At 42.4% G+C, this 22,997-nt stretch overlaps 1 protein-coding gene across 6 annotated transcripts in view; it reads right to left on the minus strand.

Moving 5' to 3' along the window:
- PALM2AKAP2 (PALM2 and AKAP2 fusion) overlaps nucleotides 1-21,562 on the minus strand; it is a 260,559-nt gene extending 238,997 nt beyond the window's left edge. For 2 of the 6 annotated variants that reach the window (XM_071731457.1, XM_071731455.1), the window contains exon 1: nucleotides 4,160-4,237. In XM_071731457.1, the coding sequence (XP_071587558.1) occupies nucleotides 4,160-4,222 (63 nt within the window). In that variant the 5' untranslated portion in view covers nucleotides 4,223-4,237. Of the gene's footprint in view, nucleotides 1-4,159; nucleotides 4,326-20,774 lie in introns of those variants that run through there. The other 4 variants (XM_071731456.1, XM_071731461.1, XM_071731458.1 and 1 more) reach the window with 4 other exon arrangements.
- Between the last annotated feature and the right edge of the window lie 1,435 nt (nucleotides 21,563-22,997).

The raw sequence follows: 22,997 nt of genomic DNA on the forward strand, positions 1-22,997 counted from the left end.
TATCTAGCTTTTAAGCAAGCAGGCTTTCCATTCCCCACGGAGATTTTAAGTGCTAGCTGCCCACTGTTTTCAGCAGAACAAAGAGTTTACAGACATTTGTGGGCCTGGATATAAATGCATACACAAGAGGATGAGTTTCTCTGACCGATGGTCCCAAAATGCTGTGAAACTCATCTTGCAACGCTGTGCACATACCATCTTAGTGTTATAGATCTGATGCTGCCTGACTCTGAGGAGGGAGGGAAACACTGAGGATAGAAATACTAACTTAAGGTATTATTTCATACCTCCTCAGCACCTAGGGAGGTGCTCTCTTACTTGAGTGATATGTTGTCGAACAAAGGAGTCTTAGGCATTGACTAGTCAGATAAGATCCAGATCTGAGCAGTTCTACTACACCACCTCATCTCTGTTTATCTTGGATAAACAAAAATACTGCAATTTCTGCTTCTCCCCCTGCCCTGCCACTGCAGTGCCTGGCAAATCCTGCAGACCATGAATGGCACCATATTCTATGGGACTACTTTTAAGGACTGCATGGTGGAAAGTTTTCTGTCTTCCATTTCACCATTCTGTATGACAGCGATGTCCAGAGGATGCTCAAAAGATCTGGTCCCTCTGTGCAGAAACAGCAGCCATCCAGTTACCCAAATTTTCTTCTGGAAAGTGCATTGCTCTTTCCCAAAGCCCAAAGCATTAAATGCAATGAAACAGTCCCAAGGAGAATTTAGCCTGAAATGTATTCAGGTTTTCTCTGGGAAATAAGAAAAGAAGAGGTTCATTACCACCACCTCCATTTTCCTTCCCGAACGTGAAGGTGTTGCCCAGAGTTGTGTTGGCGGCAAAGATGGAAACCCTTTGGAAAGGGGTTTCCAAAACTGGAAATGCTTTGGTGACAGAGGTGCTGGGGTGGAATTTCACAGGAAAACAATCACCTGTGCTCCAGTAAGAAAGAGCAAATTCTCCCTGCACCACACCAAAAAGGTGCTTATTTTTCTGGGCCAGCTTTGTGCATAGACGAAGTTATATGATCTGCTGTTGGAAACGATTCACTTCCATACTTTTGGTACATCGCTGCAGAGCCCTGTAAAGAGTGTTGTAAGCAATGTGGTACACAACAGCTGTTTTCCAAGTCATAGTGCAAGCAAGATCACACTTTGTCATGCAAAATTAACACTTTGAGAGAGAAAAGTACATTCAGCTGCATTATAAAAAATGGTAAATGGGAGAAGGGAGCAGAGTGCAGACATCTTTCCTTGACAAGGCACTGCTAATTTTTAAAACCAGACTTACTGTCATGATTTATTTTATATGCAAATGAAACAAGTTTTGTGAGTAAATTATGAATTACTTTGAAGCAGCAATGGAGCATATGTGTGCTAGGTACTACTGTTGGAGGTACAGAAAGACCACAAAGGCCTAGACAAGTAGACACAATTTAAGACTTTGCAGTTATATCAACTCTAAGATTTCCACATGGAAATGTACAGCAATCTTTATTCGTATGTAGTCTCCATCACTGCTGCAATTCAATTGTGGTGTTTTGTCCTGCAGAAGTTATTTTTTTAAGTGGTGGTCACCATGAAAGTCATCTTTCACCAACTGTAGCTGCAGGCTATGAGTGTCTGATACTGAACTAAGCCTCTTCTTGCTAGAAGCAGATCACATTCTCTGCAGATCTGCTAGCAAAAGTCTAGCATGTCACTGTGGGCTTTACACAGGAGGTATATCAAGCAGCATTTTGGCTAGCTTGGTTTTGCCATGGCTTGTGATTTTATAGGAAGTTTCACAACACCCGTTTTTTCTTAAAACCTTAGCTCTAGAGTTACATGACTACATGGAAATCTCAGCTTTCATATCAAAAAGTTATGAGTTCTTATGAATGCAGGGAAGAAGTAGAAATTCTTTTCCAACTGTGGAAAAGAATTTTTTAAAAGTATATAAAATCCTGTAGTTTTCTCCAATTATCTCTATTTTATAAATCTCCTCTTCATTATAGAGCCAACCTATAATCACATTCTTGCATGCAAACTGGCAAGGATGAACACGCCTCTATTACTGCACTGTAGACTCTCTGTGATCTCTTTTGCTTCCCCAAGTAGGGGTAATGTTATGACTCCATAGCTCCAAATAGACGCTTTGGTGTGCATCAACCTGCCAAAGGCAGATCATTTCCACTAGATGACAGCTTATTTCCTAAATTGGTAAGATCTTTGCCATCAACTTGAGCTGATGTCAGTAACACATTGTCATCAGGAAACAAGACTGGTAAGTTTAAGGCAATAAAATTGCCAAGGAAGTGACTGAATGCAAATTACAACTTAACCCTTGCTCAGATCGTTATGGTTTTCTTTTTCAAATGTCGGTAACCTCTCAACAAATGCTTTGCATTGGTTTACTATATAGATGTGTAGGAAACTAGTTTTTGCAAAGCTTCCCTCCCCTTCTCATTATCTATAACCATGAACTAATTTAAACAGTATTTATAACAGTGAGTTTGCATCTAATTCAATATAATTTCCTCCTAAGTATGAAACAAGAAAAGATTTAGCTGGGAACTCCTATAGATGGTTCTCAACTAAAGTGTGTCTTGTAGTCAATGCTCTAGAAACCAAGTGGTCCAGACTGGATTACCAGGAAAAATCAGTTATTGGCATGTAAGCACAAGAAGAACGTATCTTATTTACCCTCTATGAAAGGAAAACTGAATTACAGAGTTTCAAGCACTGATAAGAGACACATGAAAGTTAAGTTTTGAGTGAAAGACTGGGGAAAAACTGAATTTCATTCTTGGCATTTGTATAGACAGACATCAAACATGACAAAGAAATAATAAGCCTGGATGGGATCTAAGGATGAGTTTCCAAAATGCTTTCTTCGAGTGTGTAAAACAGATGGGATCCACCCACCAGGAGTTTATCGTAGACATGTTCGCTACATTTTGAGGTATATTATGAAAATATAATTAATTACATACAGAAATGGTAACAGGGAGGACACATGACATCAGAGTTGGTATTTTCAAGGGCGCATCTTTTCTATTGTATGCTGACATCTTCTGCAAACCTGGTCAAGATATTTGCACTCTGCACAATAAAACCTGGAAGCTAGGTTGGTTGTAGAAAAAGAAAAGAAGCATGATAAACAGATGGAACGATACTAAAAATGTGCAAGCACACACAAGCTGAGGGTGAAACGGATGCTGTACAAGCTTACCAGGGTTCTTATCAAGGGCAAGGAGTAAACCCATAAAGACAACATGGTGCTGAACAATGGATTTTTCTACAGTAAAGTATATTTTCATCACTGTATGTTGTTACTCAGTGTTTTCTATGCCACATCAAACTGGGCCCTGACTGCCACCCGCATACAACAACCTTTGGTATGCTGAGGCCATCAGGCAATACTTGCAAGAGAGCGAGATAACTTCATTATCTTTAGCACGGTCAGTTACCAGGCTGGAGGACAGCATGGGATTGCCACATTGCTTAGCTCAGAGGCAACACCAATGTCAGAAACAAAAAAGATTTTATTAAAAAATCTGACCAAATTAGTTTAATAATGAAACAAACTTAAGTTCAGTCACATCCACAAGTAGTTTAACCTCATATAAGGATATGCCAAGCAGAGGTCAAAAGTAAATCTGCATGGATTCATTAAAAAGGGAGAAAGTTTAAAAATACTTCTCTAAGCTGTTAACAACCTATCTTGGCCCAAATGGAGCCTTCAGTGGGAATGTCAAAGCCTCTAGAATGGGAAGAAATGTAGGGAAAAAATTCTCATTTTCTGACACAGCTTATGTAACTTTCGCCAAGTCAAAGTCTGCCATAATGATCTTTTCTGCAGTCCTGTGCTAAACAACTGTCATTCAGAGAAGATATACATACTAATAAAATACGATGCTTGTCATGAGAATGCATCTTTGTTGAGCAGCTAGCTGACTGTCAGCCCTGGTAACCCCAGTGGTGGAAAAAGGCTCTCTTCCTTCTAGAGACATCTTAGGAAGCTGGTGCCAGCACTTCTACCTTTTTGGTTTTCCTATTGGAATTTTAGTAGCCTTAAAAAACTCAGAATTTCCCACCACCTGTCCAAGATCACAGCTTGAAAGGCAGAAGCAAAAAACGATCCATTCCACAGCTACAGTTTTGAAAATACATACCACAGTTACGTGATTTGTAATGACTTGGACTGAACAGTTCAGTATAACTGAAAATATTTCCATTTATGCTTCTCCTCCCTAAAGCCATTCTTTACTCCCAGCATAAATGATATTTTCTTCCTAAGGGTTATTACTTGCACAGCAACAGAATCTTTGGATGTCCCTGTGAATTAAAATAGAAAGGGAGAGAAATCATGCTATATCCATAGGTGGTGTTGCTGCAGAGAAGGAAATTTAATCTATTTATTTCCTTGGTCATGCTAGACTGTGCAGGGACATTCTTGTTTAGCTTTCCTAGAAATAAGGAGGGTATTCACAGGGATAATGCTATACTACATTTTCTGTGTGATGGCCCATCTGCTTCTAAACTGTCCCTCATTGCAAAGGTATAAACAAACCCTGCACCTATATTACCCCAAATTAGACCCAGGGATCAACAACAGTGAACATGACCCTGAGCAAGAGGGAGAAACACCAGGTCAGCAGGGCTGGATCCAGATTCCTCCTGGCTTTAGATGCCTCTGTCCAGGAGTCAGTAGGCAGACTTCCAATGCAGATTCTGATGCTGAGACACCTCTGAATGGTCTCTCAGAGTACGTTATTGGTAAAGATGCCTACATGCAAAGAGGCAGTGAAAAAAAAAAATCAATGGGTTAATTGATTGCACACGCTGTAGCCACAGGATATATGCAGCACAGCTGAGGAGCAGCAGAGCACCAGATGTTGGATGATGGCCTATTGATGCCACCTAACCAGAATGCATGAAAGCTCGACAGAAGACACTGCTGAAAGCCTTGCTGGCATGGCTTTTGGAAATGGCAGAGAGTTTGGAAGTGGTGGAGAGTCTGGATGGCCAAAGGGTGAGAGCAGTCTGCAGGGAAGAAGGCAGGTAGGACAAGGCCCTTGTGCTGACACAAGGTCCCCCTGCCCTTGTAGCATCAGCAGCTCAGTGGACTGTGGGTTTCAGATGAGGGCAGGAACTTTGACCAGAGCAGTTAATGTGGACATTAACAGTGGAGTTCAGTGTGTAGCCTGATAATGTCACAGTCAATATATAAGTTGGCTCACTGAATGTCCTTGAATAAATTATTTCAACTATCTGTGCCCATTTCTCATATTCCCTGGTCTCTGCTCTGATGGAGGCTGACATCAGGCATGTGTTTGCTGTTGAGCTAGCACAACAGGGCATAGAGTTCAGCTGGTGCTGCACTAATGCCAGTAAAAAACAACAGATTTTCCTCTCCATTGCCAAAGCAGAAAGAAAACTACACTGAACTCAGAAGGTGTATAATGGGATTTACATTGACTCATTTGTTGCACCAAGTTATATCAGCTGCTGAAGACACAATAGTAAAGCACTGGGAAGTACCCGTGCTTGATGTCCCACTTCACAGCACCATCTAGACTTGTCACAAATGTTTTTCACATTGTTCCTGTGCAACAGTATCACAACCCACATGTTGTAAGACACAAGTTTATATGGCATAAATAATTCCACAGGATGATTCAGGAAAAAACCTCAATTCTTAATAAATCTACTGTAAGAGGGTTGGTTGGTTGCTGTGTTTTTGTTTTGTTTGTCTGTTTGTTTGGTTTTTGGTTTTGTTTTGGGGCTTGTTTTGTTGTTGTTGTTATTTGTTTGTTTTTTGTTTTTTTTTCATGACAATGCTGAAGTGTCCAGTGTCTTGTATTTCTTGCTATTGAATAGATTTGCATTTCCCCTCCCCCTTTTTTTTTTGTCTGTGTTTCACGGGACAAAAACTAACAAATGAATTTCGATTGTTTGAATTTAAAAAACACAGACCATGGTGCAATGATGCAATGTTAACAGGACAAGTAGGTGCAGTTTTCCCCTGTCACAAACTGTATGCTGTTCTTTAATTTGCCACTTGTCGAACTGGTCAGCTGCCTTAGAAAAACTGTTTTCCTCCTTTAAAATGTTCTAAGTCTCTTCATGCTAAAGCATTTCAATAAACATTTGATTTATCACAACGCAAATTTGCATTGGATCTCTAGCAGATTATAAAGTCAGATAAGATGAAGTTTCACAATTTTTTTCCCATTAATACAAATGTTATTCTGGATAGATGAAGCATTACACCACAAGCTATTTTCTGAAACATGCAGGCCTTAATAATTGCGTTGAGAGTCAATGGATACTTTTGATAGTTTTGCTCCTACCCACATGTCAGAAAAAAATTGAGGAGACAGTCTTCATCAGAGCAACCCCTCAAAGAAATAAATTAAAGTATGTGATAGTGGTTGTTGGGAAAAAAAGTGTCTGAATAAGGACACTAAAGGGAATGACAAACAACTGCATCACGTCCTTTCTGAAACAGAAGTTTGGACTTCCTGCTGAGTTTACTGAGTAAGGCTCTTTGGCATGTATTTTTGAGTCAGATGGGGAATTAATGGACACCATACAACACAGCAGTGTGCAGAGGCATCTGTGCTCATCCTAACTGCTCTGAGCAATTTACCAGCTTGCTTCCATTACCTTTAATATCTGTTGTACATCCATTTCAATATGCATCTGATTTGTCACAATGAGGACTTGTTTTGGATACCTAGCAGACCCCAAAGCCAGATGTGCAACTTTGTACAGATGTAGGCACTTTTATGTATGGTTTAGACATGCCCTAAAGGATCGTAATTATTCTTTCAGTGCCTTTAGCCAAGGAAAACATTTCCAACATTTTGGAATGGATGAAATACACTATAGGCACCTCTGAAAGACAATACAACTTGATTTTCAAAATGCCATTTTCACAGTCACTTTTCAGATGTAATGCACTTCAGAGTTAAAAAAAAATATATCTCAATTCTTAGACCAACCAAAACTATTCTTGACATTTCATAACTAGCCAAAATAGGGTGGTTTTTTGTTTGTTTTTTAAAGGGAGAAATATGGTCTAAAAAGAAGTTCAACATAATCATAGAATCATGGACTGGTTTGGGTTCGGAAGAACCAACCACAGGCAAAGACACCTCCCACTACACCAGGCTGCTCAAAGCCCCATCCAACCTGGCTTTGAACATTTCCAGGGATGGGGCAACCACAGCCTCTCTGGGCAATCTGTGCCAGTGTCTCCCCACCCTTGCACTCCTTTGGGTGCTGCTTCAGGCTGCTATAAGATGTCTCTGGAGCCTTCTCATCTACAGGCTGAACAACACCAACTTTCCAAAGCTGTCTTCACAGAAGAGGTGCTCCAGCCCTCTGATCACCTTCAGAGTTCTCCTCCGGACTTGCTCCAAGAGCTCCATACCCTTTCTGTATGGAGGCTCCAGAACTAGACACAATCCTCCAGGGTAGGTCTCACAGGTGTTGGGGTAGAGGTCGAAATCACCTCCCTTGACTTTCTGGCTATGCTTATTTTGATGCAGCCCAGGACATTTGACTTTCTGGGCTGCTAACTAAAACTGCCAGTTCATGTTGAGCTTCTCATCAACTGACACTCCCAAGTCCTTCTCCTCAGGGCCATTCTCAATCCATTCTCAGCCCAAACTATATTTGTGCTTGGGATTGCCCTGACCCAGCTGCAGGACCTTGCACTTGGCCTTATTGAACCTCAGGAGATTGTCATGGGCCCACCTCTCAAGCCTGTCAAGGTTCCCCTGGATGGCATCTGTTCCCTCCAGTGTGTCAAACACAGCACACAGCTTGGTGTCACTGGCAAACTTGCTGATTTGCTGACCTGCATTTGATCCTACCCTCTGTATCTCCAACAGAGATGTATAACACTAGTCCCAGTACCAACCTCTAAGGAATGCCACCTGTTACTGGTCTCCATTTGGACATCGAGCTGTTGACCACAGCTCTTCGACTGTGACCATCCAGCCAATTCCTTACCTACTAAGTGCTCCATCCATCCATCAAATCCAAATCTTTTCAATTTAGTGATCAGGATGTCATGTGGGACATTGTCAAATGATTTGCACAAGTCCAGGTAGGTGATGTCAATTGCTCTCCCCTTGTCCACCAATGTTGTGACCCCATCATAAAAGTCCCCAGATTTGTCAGGCATGATCTGCCCTTGGTGAAGCCATGCTGTTATTAAATCACAGGCCCATGTGACAATCTTACCAGTTTAAACCTCAGGAGGTAATTTCTGCTACAAAACAGTAAAAGTTTGCCACCTTTGCACTATGGTGAATATCCAATATCTGCAATTCTGAATCACACATGGAAACACAGAATGCTTCAGAAGTATATACAGAAGCCAACCGTTTGTTCATGGCTTAAGAGGAGTTTGATTAAGTGAAAAAATTCCACTAAAAAGGAGAAACTGGTTGCAATGGAGTGCAATGCTAAAAGCACATCAGCAGCAAAGGCTCTCTCTGATCAGTTTCTTAAATATGATGTCAACTGCCTTCAAACTTAAAAAAAAAAAAAAAAAAAAAAAAAAAAGGAAGAAAAATTAATCTGCAAGGTTGTGCTATATTCTGGCCACCTGCTGCCTTACCTCAATGTACGCTGAAAGGCTTTTGGTATATATAGGTCAACATACACTCACAAAGAAATCACCTGCCTGCAGTTGAGCTTTCTGGAGGTCTTTGACAGTTCATTTGCTCTACAGATTATGTATCATTAATTTTCTGCCCCCAAACTATGTCTTAAATCTCTTCCAAAGTTTCAGTGGAAAGTAACAGTGAAATTCAATTAGAGTATTGTCTTGATTTACTTCTGCTTGTATTGTTTTACTCTAGCTGCCAGGCGGGGTCTTATCGCTTTGGTTTTAGGCTGGACCATGAGGGAACTTTCAGCTTGCTAAGACTTCACAGTTTCACATTCTCTAGGATAAACAAAGAAACTGCAAGCATGATTACCCTGGAACTGAAAATACCTCCCCTCCCCTTAATCTTATTGATAAACTATGACTGTTATTATAGCCCCCCCGTTTCCATTGATAACATTTCCAGCAAGAGAAAAATCTTCATGGTAGGAAGATTCAGCTCTTCAACTGAAAAAGCACCTCCTTAAAAAGTGGAGGTAAAGGATGGGAATTTTACTCCAGCAAAGGTTATTAAGTATCTGGAGTCTTGTTAACATAAAAGAAAAGTCAAGAAGGGTGGCTGTAAAGAGACCCAGGTTCTCAAAACTGTCTGTCTCCCGTGGGTGAATGAGAACACATGGAGTTTAAAATCCAGTAATTTTTTAACATGAAAGTTTTAACTTTCAACAGGTGAATTTAGCCACTTTCTAATTTTCCTCTTTACTTATGGTAAGAGCATGTGACAAGTGGCAAAGCATGCACCTCCCAGGTTTAGAGGAAATGCTTCTTCTATTTCCCACTTTCTCTATTTACCCTTAGGGCTATACCCAGCTGTGCTGGGAAGTCTGATTTAGACATGTGATCCGGTACGTATCTGGCACTTTTTATAATGATAAAGAGTCTGAAATATTGTGAACACTTAGGGGCATAGTGTGGGTCTGTTCCTGTTCACCACTGAAACTAGCAGCAAAATTCCTGCTGACTTGGCTGGGAGTAAGACAGGGTCCTACTGCTTGAGAAGAGAACAGGGACTGGTGTCTAAACCCAGCAAAAGAGGTTATTTTATTTACTCAGACGTGGTTATGTTACCCAACATATCTGAATTCCACTGACTGGCTACCCACATACTTAGCCTATCCAAAAATGAAAAGTAAACAAACCCATCTACATACTTCTTTCACTGTGGCTGGATTAACCTGTTCTCCTGGGCCTCCAAGGATCCATCTGTAGGCCGCTAAGTCCCAGGGAAGAACTGTGCTTGGCATCACAAGAAACTGTATGGCTGCAAAAGAACCCTTCCTAAATAACCTACTTATCACCAGGTGACTGAATAACATCTGAGTGCAAGTAAAACCACCGCTGATCCACCCTGGAAGGAATATGGGAAGCTTTTCCCTATCCTTAAACAACATCAGCTCACTGTTTTCTTCACTAGAACAGTCAAATCTCACTTACTCTGTTGTCCTTCAGAAGAAATCTTCCTCCACTTCTGATCATTCCTGGCTCTCCTGTACTCTTCCTCCATTTGGCCCATGCCTATCTTGGAGACAGACAGGTAGCATGGGGCTGACCAGAGCACAGTTTCATGTGCTTTTCAGGCTGCATGCCTACCCATATATAACTATATAAGTATCTCTGTACTTCCAACTATATACCAGCCTGTTTGTCTTTTCCACAATAGATGAGATTGCTGAGTAATGTTCACTGGATTATCCACTGTAATCCTCTAATATTTTCTTCAGAACTGTTATCCAGCAATTGCTTTGTACTAGATGTTAAGAATCCTTGATTTGTTTTGAAGAAACCATGTGAAAAAGGCTAGTAATCTGCCAGTATAATCTTAAACTCATATTTCTCGTGTTCACAGTCCCTTCCAGAGAAGCTGGGGTTGAAGATAAAGTGAATGTGCTGCATTATCTGATTCAGGTTCATGAAGTGAATGGATGCTCTTTGGTACAGGTTTCGATTGTGACAGCTGATTAGTAGTATATACAATATTCTTGCTTCAGTTCCAGCCACTTTTGTACCTGTTAACTACACCTAGCCAGAAATCTGACCAACACAACAATGCCAGTGAGAAACCAGTTCTATCTTCTTTCCACTGAAACCTCCTACAGCTCTGTCTGTCACTTGCAGCCAAAAGGATGCATGTGGAACCATGCAACAAGCCCTGCAAGTGTGGCTTCATGGTTGGTGAGCTCCACTGCTTCACAGCAGCCTGGGGAAGCACACAGACCCATACCACTCTTCTCCTCAGTGGAACATGGATAGAGCTTAGTTAAACCACTCTCCAAGTCACGTGGATAGTGATAATATATAACCATGGCCACCTGATCTCTTTGGACCTTATCACCTTGCAACCAGCCACCTACAACTTGCCTGCAATCACATGGTCAGTGTTACCCACAACAATGTAAACTGGATTTATTTCACCAAGGAAGATGTGTTCTCAAAGTAACAGAGACCACAGACTGTTTCTGTTTTCTTACATGTCTAAACCAGATCTGTGGTTTGCTCTATAATGTCACAGACCAACACAAAATAGAAACTGGAACTGCAGGTACGTGGACCACCAAAATAACAGTGTTGTTTCCTTATATGTGCTTCTTAGAAATGCTTTCCTGGGCTGTGAGTGTTCAAGCAAGCAAAGATGGTGCAACACTGTCCTGGGAGACAAGGGCCAAATGTAGAAGGGAATTCCTCCTGGTGTCCTGAGGTTTGTGGCAGGAAACTGTTCAGCTGCATTGTCCACCTTCTCCTTCTCCACAGTGGAATAAGCTTTAAAAGACACCTTGTCTTCTTAATTATGAATTACTATACTGTTTTAAAAGGCCAGGAAAAAAATCATCATTAATGTAAAGAGTTGTCTATACTGGAAACTTTATTGATTCTTGAACAACTCCTCTGTGGAACATTCATTCCTGTAAATTGCTGAGAAATTCACAGAGAAGGAGGTCTGCACAGAACAGTGCACTGTGCAATCTCATCAGAGCCTCTGCTGTGCATCATATGCAATGCCACACATGATAAGGACAAAAATATCTGTAAACCACTTAGATTCTATTATGTTTCCTCTGGAGATCAGGAAGCTGATAACAAAAAACACAGAAAGTATGAATAGGTCTCTACTTCACAGACCGGTTTCAGATATCCTATATGTATCTCTGCCTAAATTTTGTACTTTTAAAAATTCAGCAGTAACAAGTATAAATTTAGCACAAGAAACTGACAGTTTCTCACTGTCTTACTGATGCAGGGACACCATTCTTAAAGACTGTATGTTTATGTTATATTGTGCTTTAATTCTTTGTTTAAAAAAAATTGAGTGTTCTGGGTTTTGGTTTGGTTTGTTTTTTTTTCCTGGCTGGTTAGAGGTTACTTCCTTACCCAGAACAATTTATTAAGCTCACTGTGATGCTGAGATGAGTTTATGTTCACTCCTAATTCAGAAGTTATAGCTGCAACAAGGAGTGGTCTTAAAGATGCAGCTTAAAATGTCAGAAAATGAATCAGACTCTGCTGCAGCCTGCTTCTCCAGAGTGCAGCAAGTGCTTGCATACACTCATATTTATTAAAGACAAATACATGATTAACAACTGAGCCTTACTTTTTATGTCAATGTAGGTAGGAATTAAAAATAGATGTGGGATTAACTCCCAAATGCTATACTATCTGCACAAAGCTGCCAGAACTTGCCAACACATTCAAGATAGTAATTTTGTACCAAAGCCAGTGTCTGAGACAATCCAGTCCCCTCTGCTGCAGTTATCGTAAATTTAGTGACACCTTGGGTGCCAAATGCTTTCTATATGCTCCAAATGAGAAGCAGTTGGATGACAAGGCATCCTTTAAAAACCTGTGGATGTCAGTGGGAGTTTCTTCCAGAGGACCTGACACATGGTGCAGCACAGACATGTTCCACACGGTAACGAGTGCCTGTGTGCACATGCACCTGTGCATTCCAACCCCTTTCCCCCTGGGAAGTGTCTGGGAAAGACCTGTGGGCCTGAGGCCGACACTGCAGTGCAGCCATCAGCTGGTTAACAGCTGGACACTGAGCACTGCTGCCCGGGCATCATCACAGCCCCGTGCTGGCAGTTGCTGCAGTCCTACAGACACTGCAGGTGTATGACTACAGCAAGACTCACCTGCTGCTGCTCAACCCCTCCTCCCCTAGCAATAAATTACAGGTCAATCTGGCTTCTAATTTCTGACTGCAATTTTTAGCCTCTTTATTGGGGGCTCATTAGCCATTACCTGCCCAGGTTACCTCCTTCTACAGCAGTGCTGCTTGAAACTGCGTGGCAAAAGAACATGGCTGAAGCACAGGAGCTAACAATGACACATCCCCAGAAGGCTGGAAAGCACCCTTTATTAATACTCTGCTGCTCAACTGAGGGCTTTCTTTCAAGGTATGCATTTTTTAAAATGTGAGGATACCTCTGCTGTCCCAAATCTTCAGATGATTATCAGTGACTGCCATTACCAGACATTGCAGAGGGGCTGAGGCACCCTGCTGCCTGTTGTTTGTTGATCCTGACAAATGATGTTGGCAACTCAGAATAATCAGAGCACTGCCTAAATCAACAACCTGAGCTTTGCACTGTTTGGAAAGGGCAACAACTCACAGATGAGAGCAGGTCTGTCTCCTTCCAAAAAGAGCTCCCCAAACTCCATTGGTAGTTGGCCTTTTCTTGTGTGTGTGCAGAGAGCATTTGTTTTTATTGGCAAAGAGGAAGAAAGCTTTACATGCCTCCAGTGTCTAAACTCACTGCAAGTCAGCTAAGTCACAAGAAGAATCTGTGTGTCAGAGCTACTCAGGTCTGGTGTGCAATTGCCAAAAGGCCATATCCATTTCACTGCCATTGGGCACGTTGGTTGGTGTTAACCCTGGCAAACACATGACTTTCTCAAATCAAAATGTGCAACAGAAAAGGCTTTCTACACTAGGGAGATTAGGACCAGAGCAAAATGTAGCATCCCTGTGCTCCCTGCTCCTGAAATTTATCCTTGACCCAAGCAGTTTTTCAGTACAAGAGAGCTCAACACATGCTCATTCAAGACAGGGCGAGGTTTCAGATCACATTTCAATGCTGTCCTACCTAAATCAGGAAGTATGGGGATTATTTTGTGGCTCTGTTGGGTTTGCTGGTGCTATAGGCAAACCAACCCCTTGCCTGAGCTTCATTTCTTCCATCAACAAACAAATACATTGGAATCTTTACAAAGTTCCTTGGGACACACTCCGCAAAAGGCTCAGAAGATAAGCTTTACTGCTGTGAGTCCTCATAATTCACTATACACAGTCTGGGGCTTTCCCAAATTCACAGTGCAGACCCAACAACTTGCTGGTAATTGTACTTTGCAGGGACATAGCTGGCGAAAGAATGCACTTCATTCTGAACAATAATGAAACAGCAGTCATAAAGCAGGTAAGGAATGAGGCACAAGGAGTGATTCCTGGAAGACCAAGCATGTTTGAGGAAGGGCTGAGCATCACCGTGCACCCCCTTCCAGCCCTGTCCCACACAGATCCCAGCTAGCTGGCTGTCCATATCTTTTAGCACAGCATGTAAATGCCAAAGTCTTCCCCCTGACTTCACACGAACACCCACCCACAGCTACCACAGTGCACAACATCTGCCCATAAAGTTGCACTCCAGGATAGAGCTGTTCAATTTTAACATCTTTAACAACTATTTTGCTTTACCAGAGGCTTAACGACAACAAAATCACAAAAACTTTCAGCCATTTTTCACTTCTTTTGCAAAATTTATTCAAAAGGCACAAAACGAAATCCAGTATCTCAGCTCCTTGTCTGTGCTCAAGAGACGTTGGTGATGTGTTAAGGGCTAGGAATGTGCTGTGGAAACAATTCTAAATTTAAACAGTTCAATTTGGGTAAGTCTGGAGCCTGTCTAGAAATTTCTCAAGAGCAAGTTGGTTTCTGGTTTCTATTTGTTCCTGGTTTTCACTGATACTTTGACAGCAATTTTTGGGGGGGTCATATTTCTGCTTTTCTTGCTGCCATGTAAACATTCCTAAAACAACAATATGGATTAAACCCAAGAATGGTAGGTTTAGTTTTCAGATACTTCAGGGATTTTTCTTCGACTGTTGGCTTACAATGGGCAGAGGCTGTAACATTTCTTACATTGTGCATGAACTCCCAGTGCTTTATATGCTCCAGAAGTCAAGGCAAGACATAACTGTGCTCACACAGGTTTCTCTGTGCAACGTCTGCTATGAAGCTGACTCAGGGAATGCTGCAGACTTTTGTGCAGGGAAACTTCTCTTCATCCTTTACAGCAAATGCAAACAGAACACTTCCTCTCCCATGGCTGATTTCCACCATGGTTCACAGGAACCTGATGGGTTCACACCTCGCTCACAATATAAATCTCATTTAGATTCACAGAATCACATAGCATCACAAAATGTTGGGGGTTGGAAGGGAACTCAAGAGATGATTGAATCCAGCCCCCCTGTACACACACTACACCCATTCCTGGGCATACAGACTGTGCCTTATCCCACCAGGTCTTCCTCACCATGATGTACTCTGGAAAGCTGTTATGGTTTCACCAGCCCTCAGGTTTCTTCACTTCAGAATATGAAAGGAGGACAGCTACAGGAAAATGATCTATTTCAGGCTACTCAGATGTAAGGACTGCCAAGGAGTGAAATGGCAGAATGGTTGTGATTTATCAGAACAGTAAATACAATTTCAAATAGGATAATAAGGGAAAAATGAGAATGAAAAAAATTGGAGTAAACTATATAACAGCAATATTAATGAGTTGCAAGAAGGGCTTTCTTTAGTGGTGAAACTCGTGAAAGCACTTAAAGACATGGTTATTCCAGGAATGTGTTAGAGTACACAGAATTGCTGCACTGCATCAGATCATCTAGCCCATGCTCCGTTCTATTACAGTGCCTAATGCAGGTGACTTCAGGAATATGACAAACACACGTAAAAACTTTCTGCCAGCATCTAGTAAATTGCAACTCAAAATTTACTTATCTCTAATGAGAAAGCCCTTCATGGATTCCTCTCCCACGAACATGCCAGAGCTCTCCTCAAGCCCAGGTACTCTATGAGCATCCATCACACCCTGCAGAGATGGGCTCTACAGCTTAAAAACTCATTTTAAGAAGAACATCTCTCCAGGTCTGTTTTGTCTCCACAATTACTAGACTCCTTAGATACCCACTAATTCTTGTGACAAAAAGCGTAAGCAGTATTTCCTTATCCTCTCTCTAACACAAAATGACCTTACAGACTTCTGTAAATTCTTCTCATTCATCTGTTTTCTAAGCAGAAAAAGTCTCGACCTGCTTAGTCTTTCCCTCTCTTGCTGCCCTTTTTTCTTCTGCAGGCTATAGATCTGAAAACAACAGAATTCAGACAGATTTTATTATGTCCTTAACTTTAAAACAAAACCAATACTTCCTAAGTGAAGGCATAGGAAACTAAGTCATTTAGTATTAAGTCATCACAGCAATAGTAAACTGTTAATTAAAAGATCCCAGCACCGGAGATTCTAATTTTCATGAACCACATTCTCTGGAAGGACTCACAAAAACTATGGAGAAGCATTACAGTAAAATTACCATGGGAATACGTTCTAGTAGTTATAAGATTTAATTCTGTGGAGTAATAAACAATAGGTGAATGGGGTAGGAGAGAGATTTGGTTTTCTGTCATTGAATTTTCTGAACTGTACAGACACCACATGATGCTCACTGCTGAGTGTCTAACCCAGAAGTGTAGAATGCCTGGGTTAGCAGCAGATGTGATACTGAAATTATATTTGTACTATCTTACCAAACAATAATTGTGCTTCTGCTCTCAAAGACTTGTTGAAAAATAGTGCACTGCTGTATGTAAACATGTATATGCATCTCCTTCCCCTTTGGAAGGACTCTGAAACCTCTGCTGGTATAATCTTAACTAGTGTGAAACAGATCTACTTTGCAGGACAGGGATCCCTTCCTCATCCCTGCTGAATTTTCCATCCCCATAGTTGCTGTTCCCTGTGGAAGGAGCACTGCTTAAACTGCTGAGCCCCTTTTGCAGTGCCAGCCCTCTCTTGTATTTGGATGCACAGTCCTGCACTGTGCTAGTTTACCACCAGCTGAAGAAAGGTGTGAAGAACTTCTTTAAATGGAGGACTCCGTTTAACAAATAATCCTCCTTGTTCTGCAGGACTGTTTTTTGCCATTGCTAGACTCTTCCATCACTCTTTAAGTTACCTGCCCTATATCAATTTTGATTTTTCATTTACATCAAAGTACTGTTAAAGAACTGGCTTGAAAAGATGCTTCCTATAAGCCCTCCCCTGCCGTTGGTCCCAAGAAGCAAGGCTCTGTTCAGCAGTCTCCCTCACTAACAGCAGCTTCTTGACATCTGCCTGTTAGACAGTCCTTAATCCATCTAAGGCAGACCCTACTGATAAAGGAGGTGGATATTTTTAAACAAGAGTTTCCTGCCACGCTAAGTAAAACACATAATGACATTTAAGTAGTGTTGGATCCATCTCAACAAATTCAGAATCTCCTAGGAAAAGAATGGTCGTGTTTTGGACACAGATACTTGAATTGCTTTAATGCTTCACTGAGCTACTAGCTCTCAGAGCTGGGCACTGCTTAGGTGTAACCATCATTACTGTTTTCACCTTCTAAAAAATCAGAACATTTCAGTAGCTCCTCACTTGAATCTGTAGGCTGGATATCTCCTTCACCTAGGAACCTCCAGCTCCTGTGCTGGTTCTTGATCTAGTGGATAATTTCTCGAGAAGACATCTTCTGACCTCCTCTTTTAGCTCCTTGCTTGCCTCCTGCAAGGTATCCCTGCAGAATTCAGAATGGGAATCTCTTGGCTCCAAGAAAGGTACAGTAAGGGTTCTGTTGGGGTTGAGGGCCCAAGCCAATCACATGTTAGGAGTGGTGTGGCATGGCAGAAGGATTTACCAGCATGTATCTGCAGCACACATGGTACCCAAGTGTGAAGATGTGATGTGACCTCTGCTCAAAGAAGAATCAGAACACCAAATCTCTCCTGGCCATCACAAGACCTCCCCAGGACACAGAATTTATGTTTTCCAACCACAGTGCTCTGAGTCTTTGTATAGTTACTTTATGAATTTTAGAAACTTCCGAAACAACAGTTTAAGTGTGTGCAATCGTATTCATACCATATACATTTAAAGCTTTTTTTAGCTTTTTTTTTTTTTTTTTTTTTTTTTTTTTTAGACTCACACATTCTATTTTTAAAAGATTTATAGTGTCCAAGTTGGCCTCAATCTTGCACGCATCCCTAACAGCTCCCTGAGACAAGAACAAAGTCCATTATACATAGTTTACTGGTAGAAAGTGAATGTTCTGAGAGGCTAAGTTACTTGCCCCTGGCAAAATAAGTGGCTAACTCATGTTCACCAAGGTTTAATGTCTAAATACTTAGAACCCCTTTTTTCTCTTCCCATGACACTTGCTGTGCCAGACACACATATATTAAAACTTTAATTAGTCAGAGCAATGAAGTACAAAATCGAGCTCTTTTGCAGCTTTCTGGTCTTAGTACTCATAATTCCATGTTTGGATTTTGGCTTCCTTAGATACTCCATGACGCACACTAAAAATTTACTCTGCGTCTCTTTCTGGCAAGTTTTTTTGCCACGGTGAATATGGAAGCAAGCACAAAAGTAAAGTGTGTCAAATGTAAAGTCCCAAAGATACATGAATTTCTTTCTACCTTCAATGCCTAGCATTGACTGAAGATTGCTGGTGTAAACCTCTGCTCATCTGAGCAAGATACTGCATCTTGTAAAAATAGAGGGAACATCAGGCTGAACAAAAATGCCATCTTTTTCTTCTTCTAAGAAAGGCTGTGAAACTTTTGAGGACTGACCTTGCTTTAGTCAACTGGAAGAGAAATGCCTAACTTGTGATATGTCACTAGCACTGATGGAGCAAAGCTTCCACTAGAAATAAACTTTTCTGCATTTTGACAAACATTCTCAGCAGCCTAAGCACAGGAGAAAAGCTGCTAACCTAAAAGCTGTTAGGTTTTCCTAACAAGAAAACCTGTTGCTCTGCAGAGTGAGTAAGCAAACAAGTCTGTTCATGGACCCACATTCAAGCTTAAAATAAGGCTGAGTATCATTGATGCTGAATTCAATCTAATTCACCATATACATTACTATCTTTTATTTGGTGCCAGAAATAGAAACAAAAAAGGAAATATATATATATAAAATTAAGATCCAGATTCTCAAGGCCTTCTTTCATACCAGCATAAGCCTAATGTAAAAAGCAGCAATTCACCACATGAGACAGTGATCTTAGAGGTCTTTCTGAATTATGGCCATTCTATGATTCTGTGACAATTTTACAGCTGTAATGGCCTTGCTGGGCAAAATGCAGAGCACCAAGAAGCAGAGCATCTGGTGCACTTTTGTAAAAGGTTTAAGCACATTGCATGCAGCAGAGACGGGTGTCTTTGAGTTCTCTGTTATACCATGGTCAAAAGAAGCAGTAATAATGTAAGCTGTTCTTTAGTGTGGAATCCTAAGTTTTTCAGAGCTGCAAACATCAGCAATGTGAGGAGCAGCTCTGCAGTATGGTTGTGCCATACAGGACTCCCAAACCAAAGGCAGTTGTGAGGGTTGTCTCCAGGGAAGCTTTCCCAGTGTTTCCATTCGGGGATTTGGCAATGGATATGCTTACAGAAAACTGTGAACCAGCTTGAAAATACATGTCTACTTCCCGCTGCCTGAATATTAAACGGTTGTAGCATCCCCTCTCTTATTAAATGATGCCATTTGCTCTTTTTCAGGAAATATTTTAGACAGAGGAAAAAAAAAACCAAACAACCAATGAACCAACCAACCAACCAAAAAAACCAAACCAAACCAAACCAAATCTATTTGTTTTACATCTAGTTATTTTAAATCTCCACAGACCTATTAGCTGAATAGCGGACTTAAAGAAAACAGCTTGGAACAGCAGCAGCAGCAGCCATTCCTCTTACTACAAAGGAAATCTGCAATCTCTGCTGGCTACAGTAAAACCTAGCATCTGTTGATGACTGAGAGAAGCAGGGAAAGGAACGCAAAAGCCATGCAGGCTCTGCTGTCTCCTGTCATTTCCTTTCAGACCTCCAGGTGTGTGGTCCCCGGCACGGACAGTGCCATCCGATCGGGACCAGCACAGCTGCATCAGCATCTCAGCCATGGGGAAGAAGAGCTGGATGTCACTCGAACAAGGGCAGGCTGTGTGGGGCTGGCAGACCCGCAGTGCCCACGGAAACACAGGCCTTTTGACACGGCGCCTGTGCCGTGCTAGAAGATGAGCTGGCAATTTCTGTCTGCTGGGATGATGGTGGTGTTTAAACACCCAGGCCCAATCCTCACCAGGTGTCACTGCCCACATTCCTCTGAGGCATGCACCAGCTGAACCCAAGGCTCACTCCAAATTACGGTACTAAATATGAAAGCAAAAGTTTTAACTAAAATAAAGCAAAATCCTGCCTAGCAGAATTACCCCTGGCAGGATGCAACTCACAGGGAATTTGTCTGAAAGCATGTGCTCAGCTATGGAGCTGAGTTGACAGTTTAGCTAGTAAATCAAATAATTATATGATTTTGATAATGCAGTGTTTTTATTTGATTGTCTTAAAAATCAGTAATATCACAATTATTTCCTTCAGTAAAAGCCACCCTGCAGCAGATCACTTTTCCTAATCAGTTAAGCTAAAGCTCCCACTGTGAGAAAATATCTTTTCAGCAGAGTACTGATTTTCTCCCGCAATCTCCCCTCCTCCCCACTTACTCCTTCTTTTCTTCTCCATCATCAATCTTTTAAGCGTGCCACTGTGCATTCACATTTTTCTTTCTGCACGTGTCAGCTCAACGCTCTTCCTCAGAGCCCTATTTCTCCGCCAAATCCTGCAAAGCAGACTTTTAACCACTCGTTTCCCGAACAGAAAACTCCATGCACAACTTCGGGGAAAGCCAGGCTCTCCGGGTGTTTCCCAGCCACCCCGTCGGAATCCCCCCGCCCCTATCCCTCCGCAGCCCGCTGATACGGACAAAAGAGCAAGTAAATTGAAAATGACTTACTGCTATGGCTTGGAGCCTCTCCTTGTGCAACTCTGCTTCCGCCATCCTGGAGAGAAGGACACGGGAGGAGAGCCGGTAGGGTGAAAGGGGAAAGAAAAAAAAAAAGCAAAAAAAAAAAAAAAAAAAAAGAAAAAAGAAAAAGCAAAAAAAATAAAAAAAAGCAAACAAAACCAAAACAGAGCACGCACTGCTGCAGTCAACCCGGGCGGGGGCGGGGGGGGGAACACGACTGGAGTAATCGCAAAGAAAGCCGCGCTCCAGTGTAGTAGTCAGCCACTTTTGGAAGCGCTGCAGGCTGGCTCACGGTAGGAGCATTTTAGTCGCTGGACCGGTGCCTGCCTCGCTGCCTGTCTCCCAGCTGTATTGCTAACTGCATTTCATTGCTGCTTCTGTGTGCTGTTGCTGTCACACAAGCCATGTATGCACTCTCCAAGCAGCTGAGCGCAGGGATAGCTCGCATGGCTATAATTTTTTGCGTTGACGTCTCAGCTCATTTGCTCCTCCTATGGGGCGCTGGGTCACCACAGGAGCCCGACATCGTGCACAGTAATCCAAACCTGGATGGCTGCAGCAAAGGCGGCAGAACAGCTGTGCCACAGCATGTCCTTAGCGAAGAGCGCGGCGGGGAGGGAAGGACTGTGGCACTCGGCGGGAGCTGCGGCAGCCCCGAGTTACAGCTGAGGGAAAGAACAGGGAGAGAGCATGGAAAAAGGGAAAAAGCACAGCAGCCCCTGCAAGCACGGGAAACGTGGCGGGCTGCTGCAGGGCAGCCCTTGGAGAGCAGTGGTGAAGAGCGTGTCTGGGGAGCAGGGGGGAAGAGGGAAGGTGTCCATGCACCCTGCGCGTGTTTTGCACATGAAAGCCCTCTGGTGATATCAGGCACTCGAAAGTGACACAGCTGTACATAAGAACAGTCTGACTGCAGCGCCCAGGTGTGTTCTAAATAGTAAAGGAGACAGGTAGGGGAGGGAGGGTGTACCTGTGACTATCTTGATTTTAAGCATGGCTTTCGTTCTGCTTGCAACCGCCTAATGTTTTTTTATTTATTTATTTTCTCTGAGGGTCTCCAATCTGCTCTTCTCATAAAGAGCACAGAACTCCCTCAATTGTGTCCCAGACTGGTCCCATGGGGTGCTCCCGCAGGGCTGAGCACAAGGACACCCCCGAGCTGGGACAGCCGCAGCGCCGGCGGGATGGAGGGATGGGCAGGGGGCTGAGCCCAGCATCCTGCTGCTCTCCTGCCGCAGGGAGCAGGAGTGTGTTCTGCAGCATGTAATTTTGTTTCAGGAGCCCCATGCTTACAAGATAGGGAAGCTCCGTCCTCTTGGAGGAAAACAGTCTGGAGGTCACCTTGCTATCATATGCCTGCCCTTTCGTGTGCCACCCAGCCTGGCATTTTATCTCTCTGATGGTTCCCCTCTCTCCACTGCTAGACAGCCTCCATCTCCATCCCTTTTCCAGGTCTGGGATGTGCTGTTTACTGCAGTCTGCTTTTAAAGCCAGCTGCTGTCTTAAGTATTTCCACCTCTTGGTCCCATTTCCCTTTACTGGTGCCCAGTCTCTGTGCCCCTTCACAGCATGTCAAAGTGACTTCTTGCCTAGCCTTGCATCCATGAAAGAGGTCCTTTGTTGTATGGAAAACTCACAGAATATGATATAATTTGAGTAGTCTGTGGCCAAAAGGCAAAGTTCTATTGCCCTATTCCAAGCGAGGCAGTATCTGGTGTTGGGGTGGGCTCACAGTAAAGGAAAATGTGACAACCCCATCTTAAACTGGTACACTTAAACTGGATGGACTCTTTCGGTCTCCCAGATTTAAGTAATATTTTGGATGGCATCTGTCCTGTAGCTTATTTGGTCCCTTTCATCATGTTGTTTTTGTCCAAAATCTCTCTCTCTTTTTTTTTTTTCTTTCAGTCATCATATAATGGTCCATGTATTGCTGCTTGTATTACTATAGATGGTTTTGAAACATCTCATCACACAGGATCCAGACATCTATACTCCCACATGTGCACTGGAAACATACATGGGCAACTCCTCCTAAGACTTGCAAGCTATGCAATTAAATCCTTTCAATATCCTTCTCAAGTTCTGCAGTTAAGCCTTGCCCATGGGAGGAATTCTGCTGCAGGCTATATCCAGCACAGGCAAGGGCATGCCCCAGGGCTAACTGGAGCTGGAGTTTAGGATGGGCAACCTATTTAGTGCTGTGTGAAATGC

This window comes from Heliangelus exortis, chromosome Z (assembly GCF_036169615.1).
Source record: "Heliangelus exortis chromosome Z, bHelExo1.hap1, whole genome shotgun sequence".
Lineage (NCBI taxonomy): Eukaryota > Metazoa > Chordata > Aves > Apodiformes > Trochilidae > Heliangelus > Heliangelus exortis.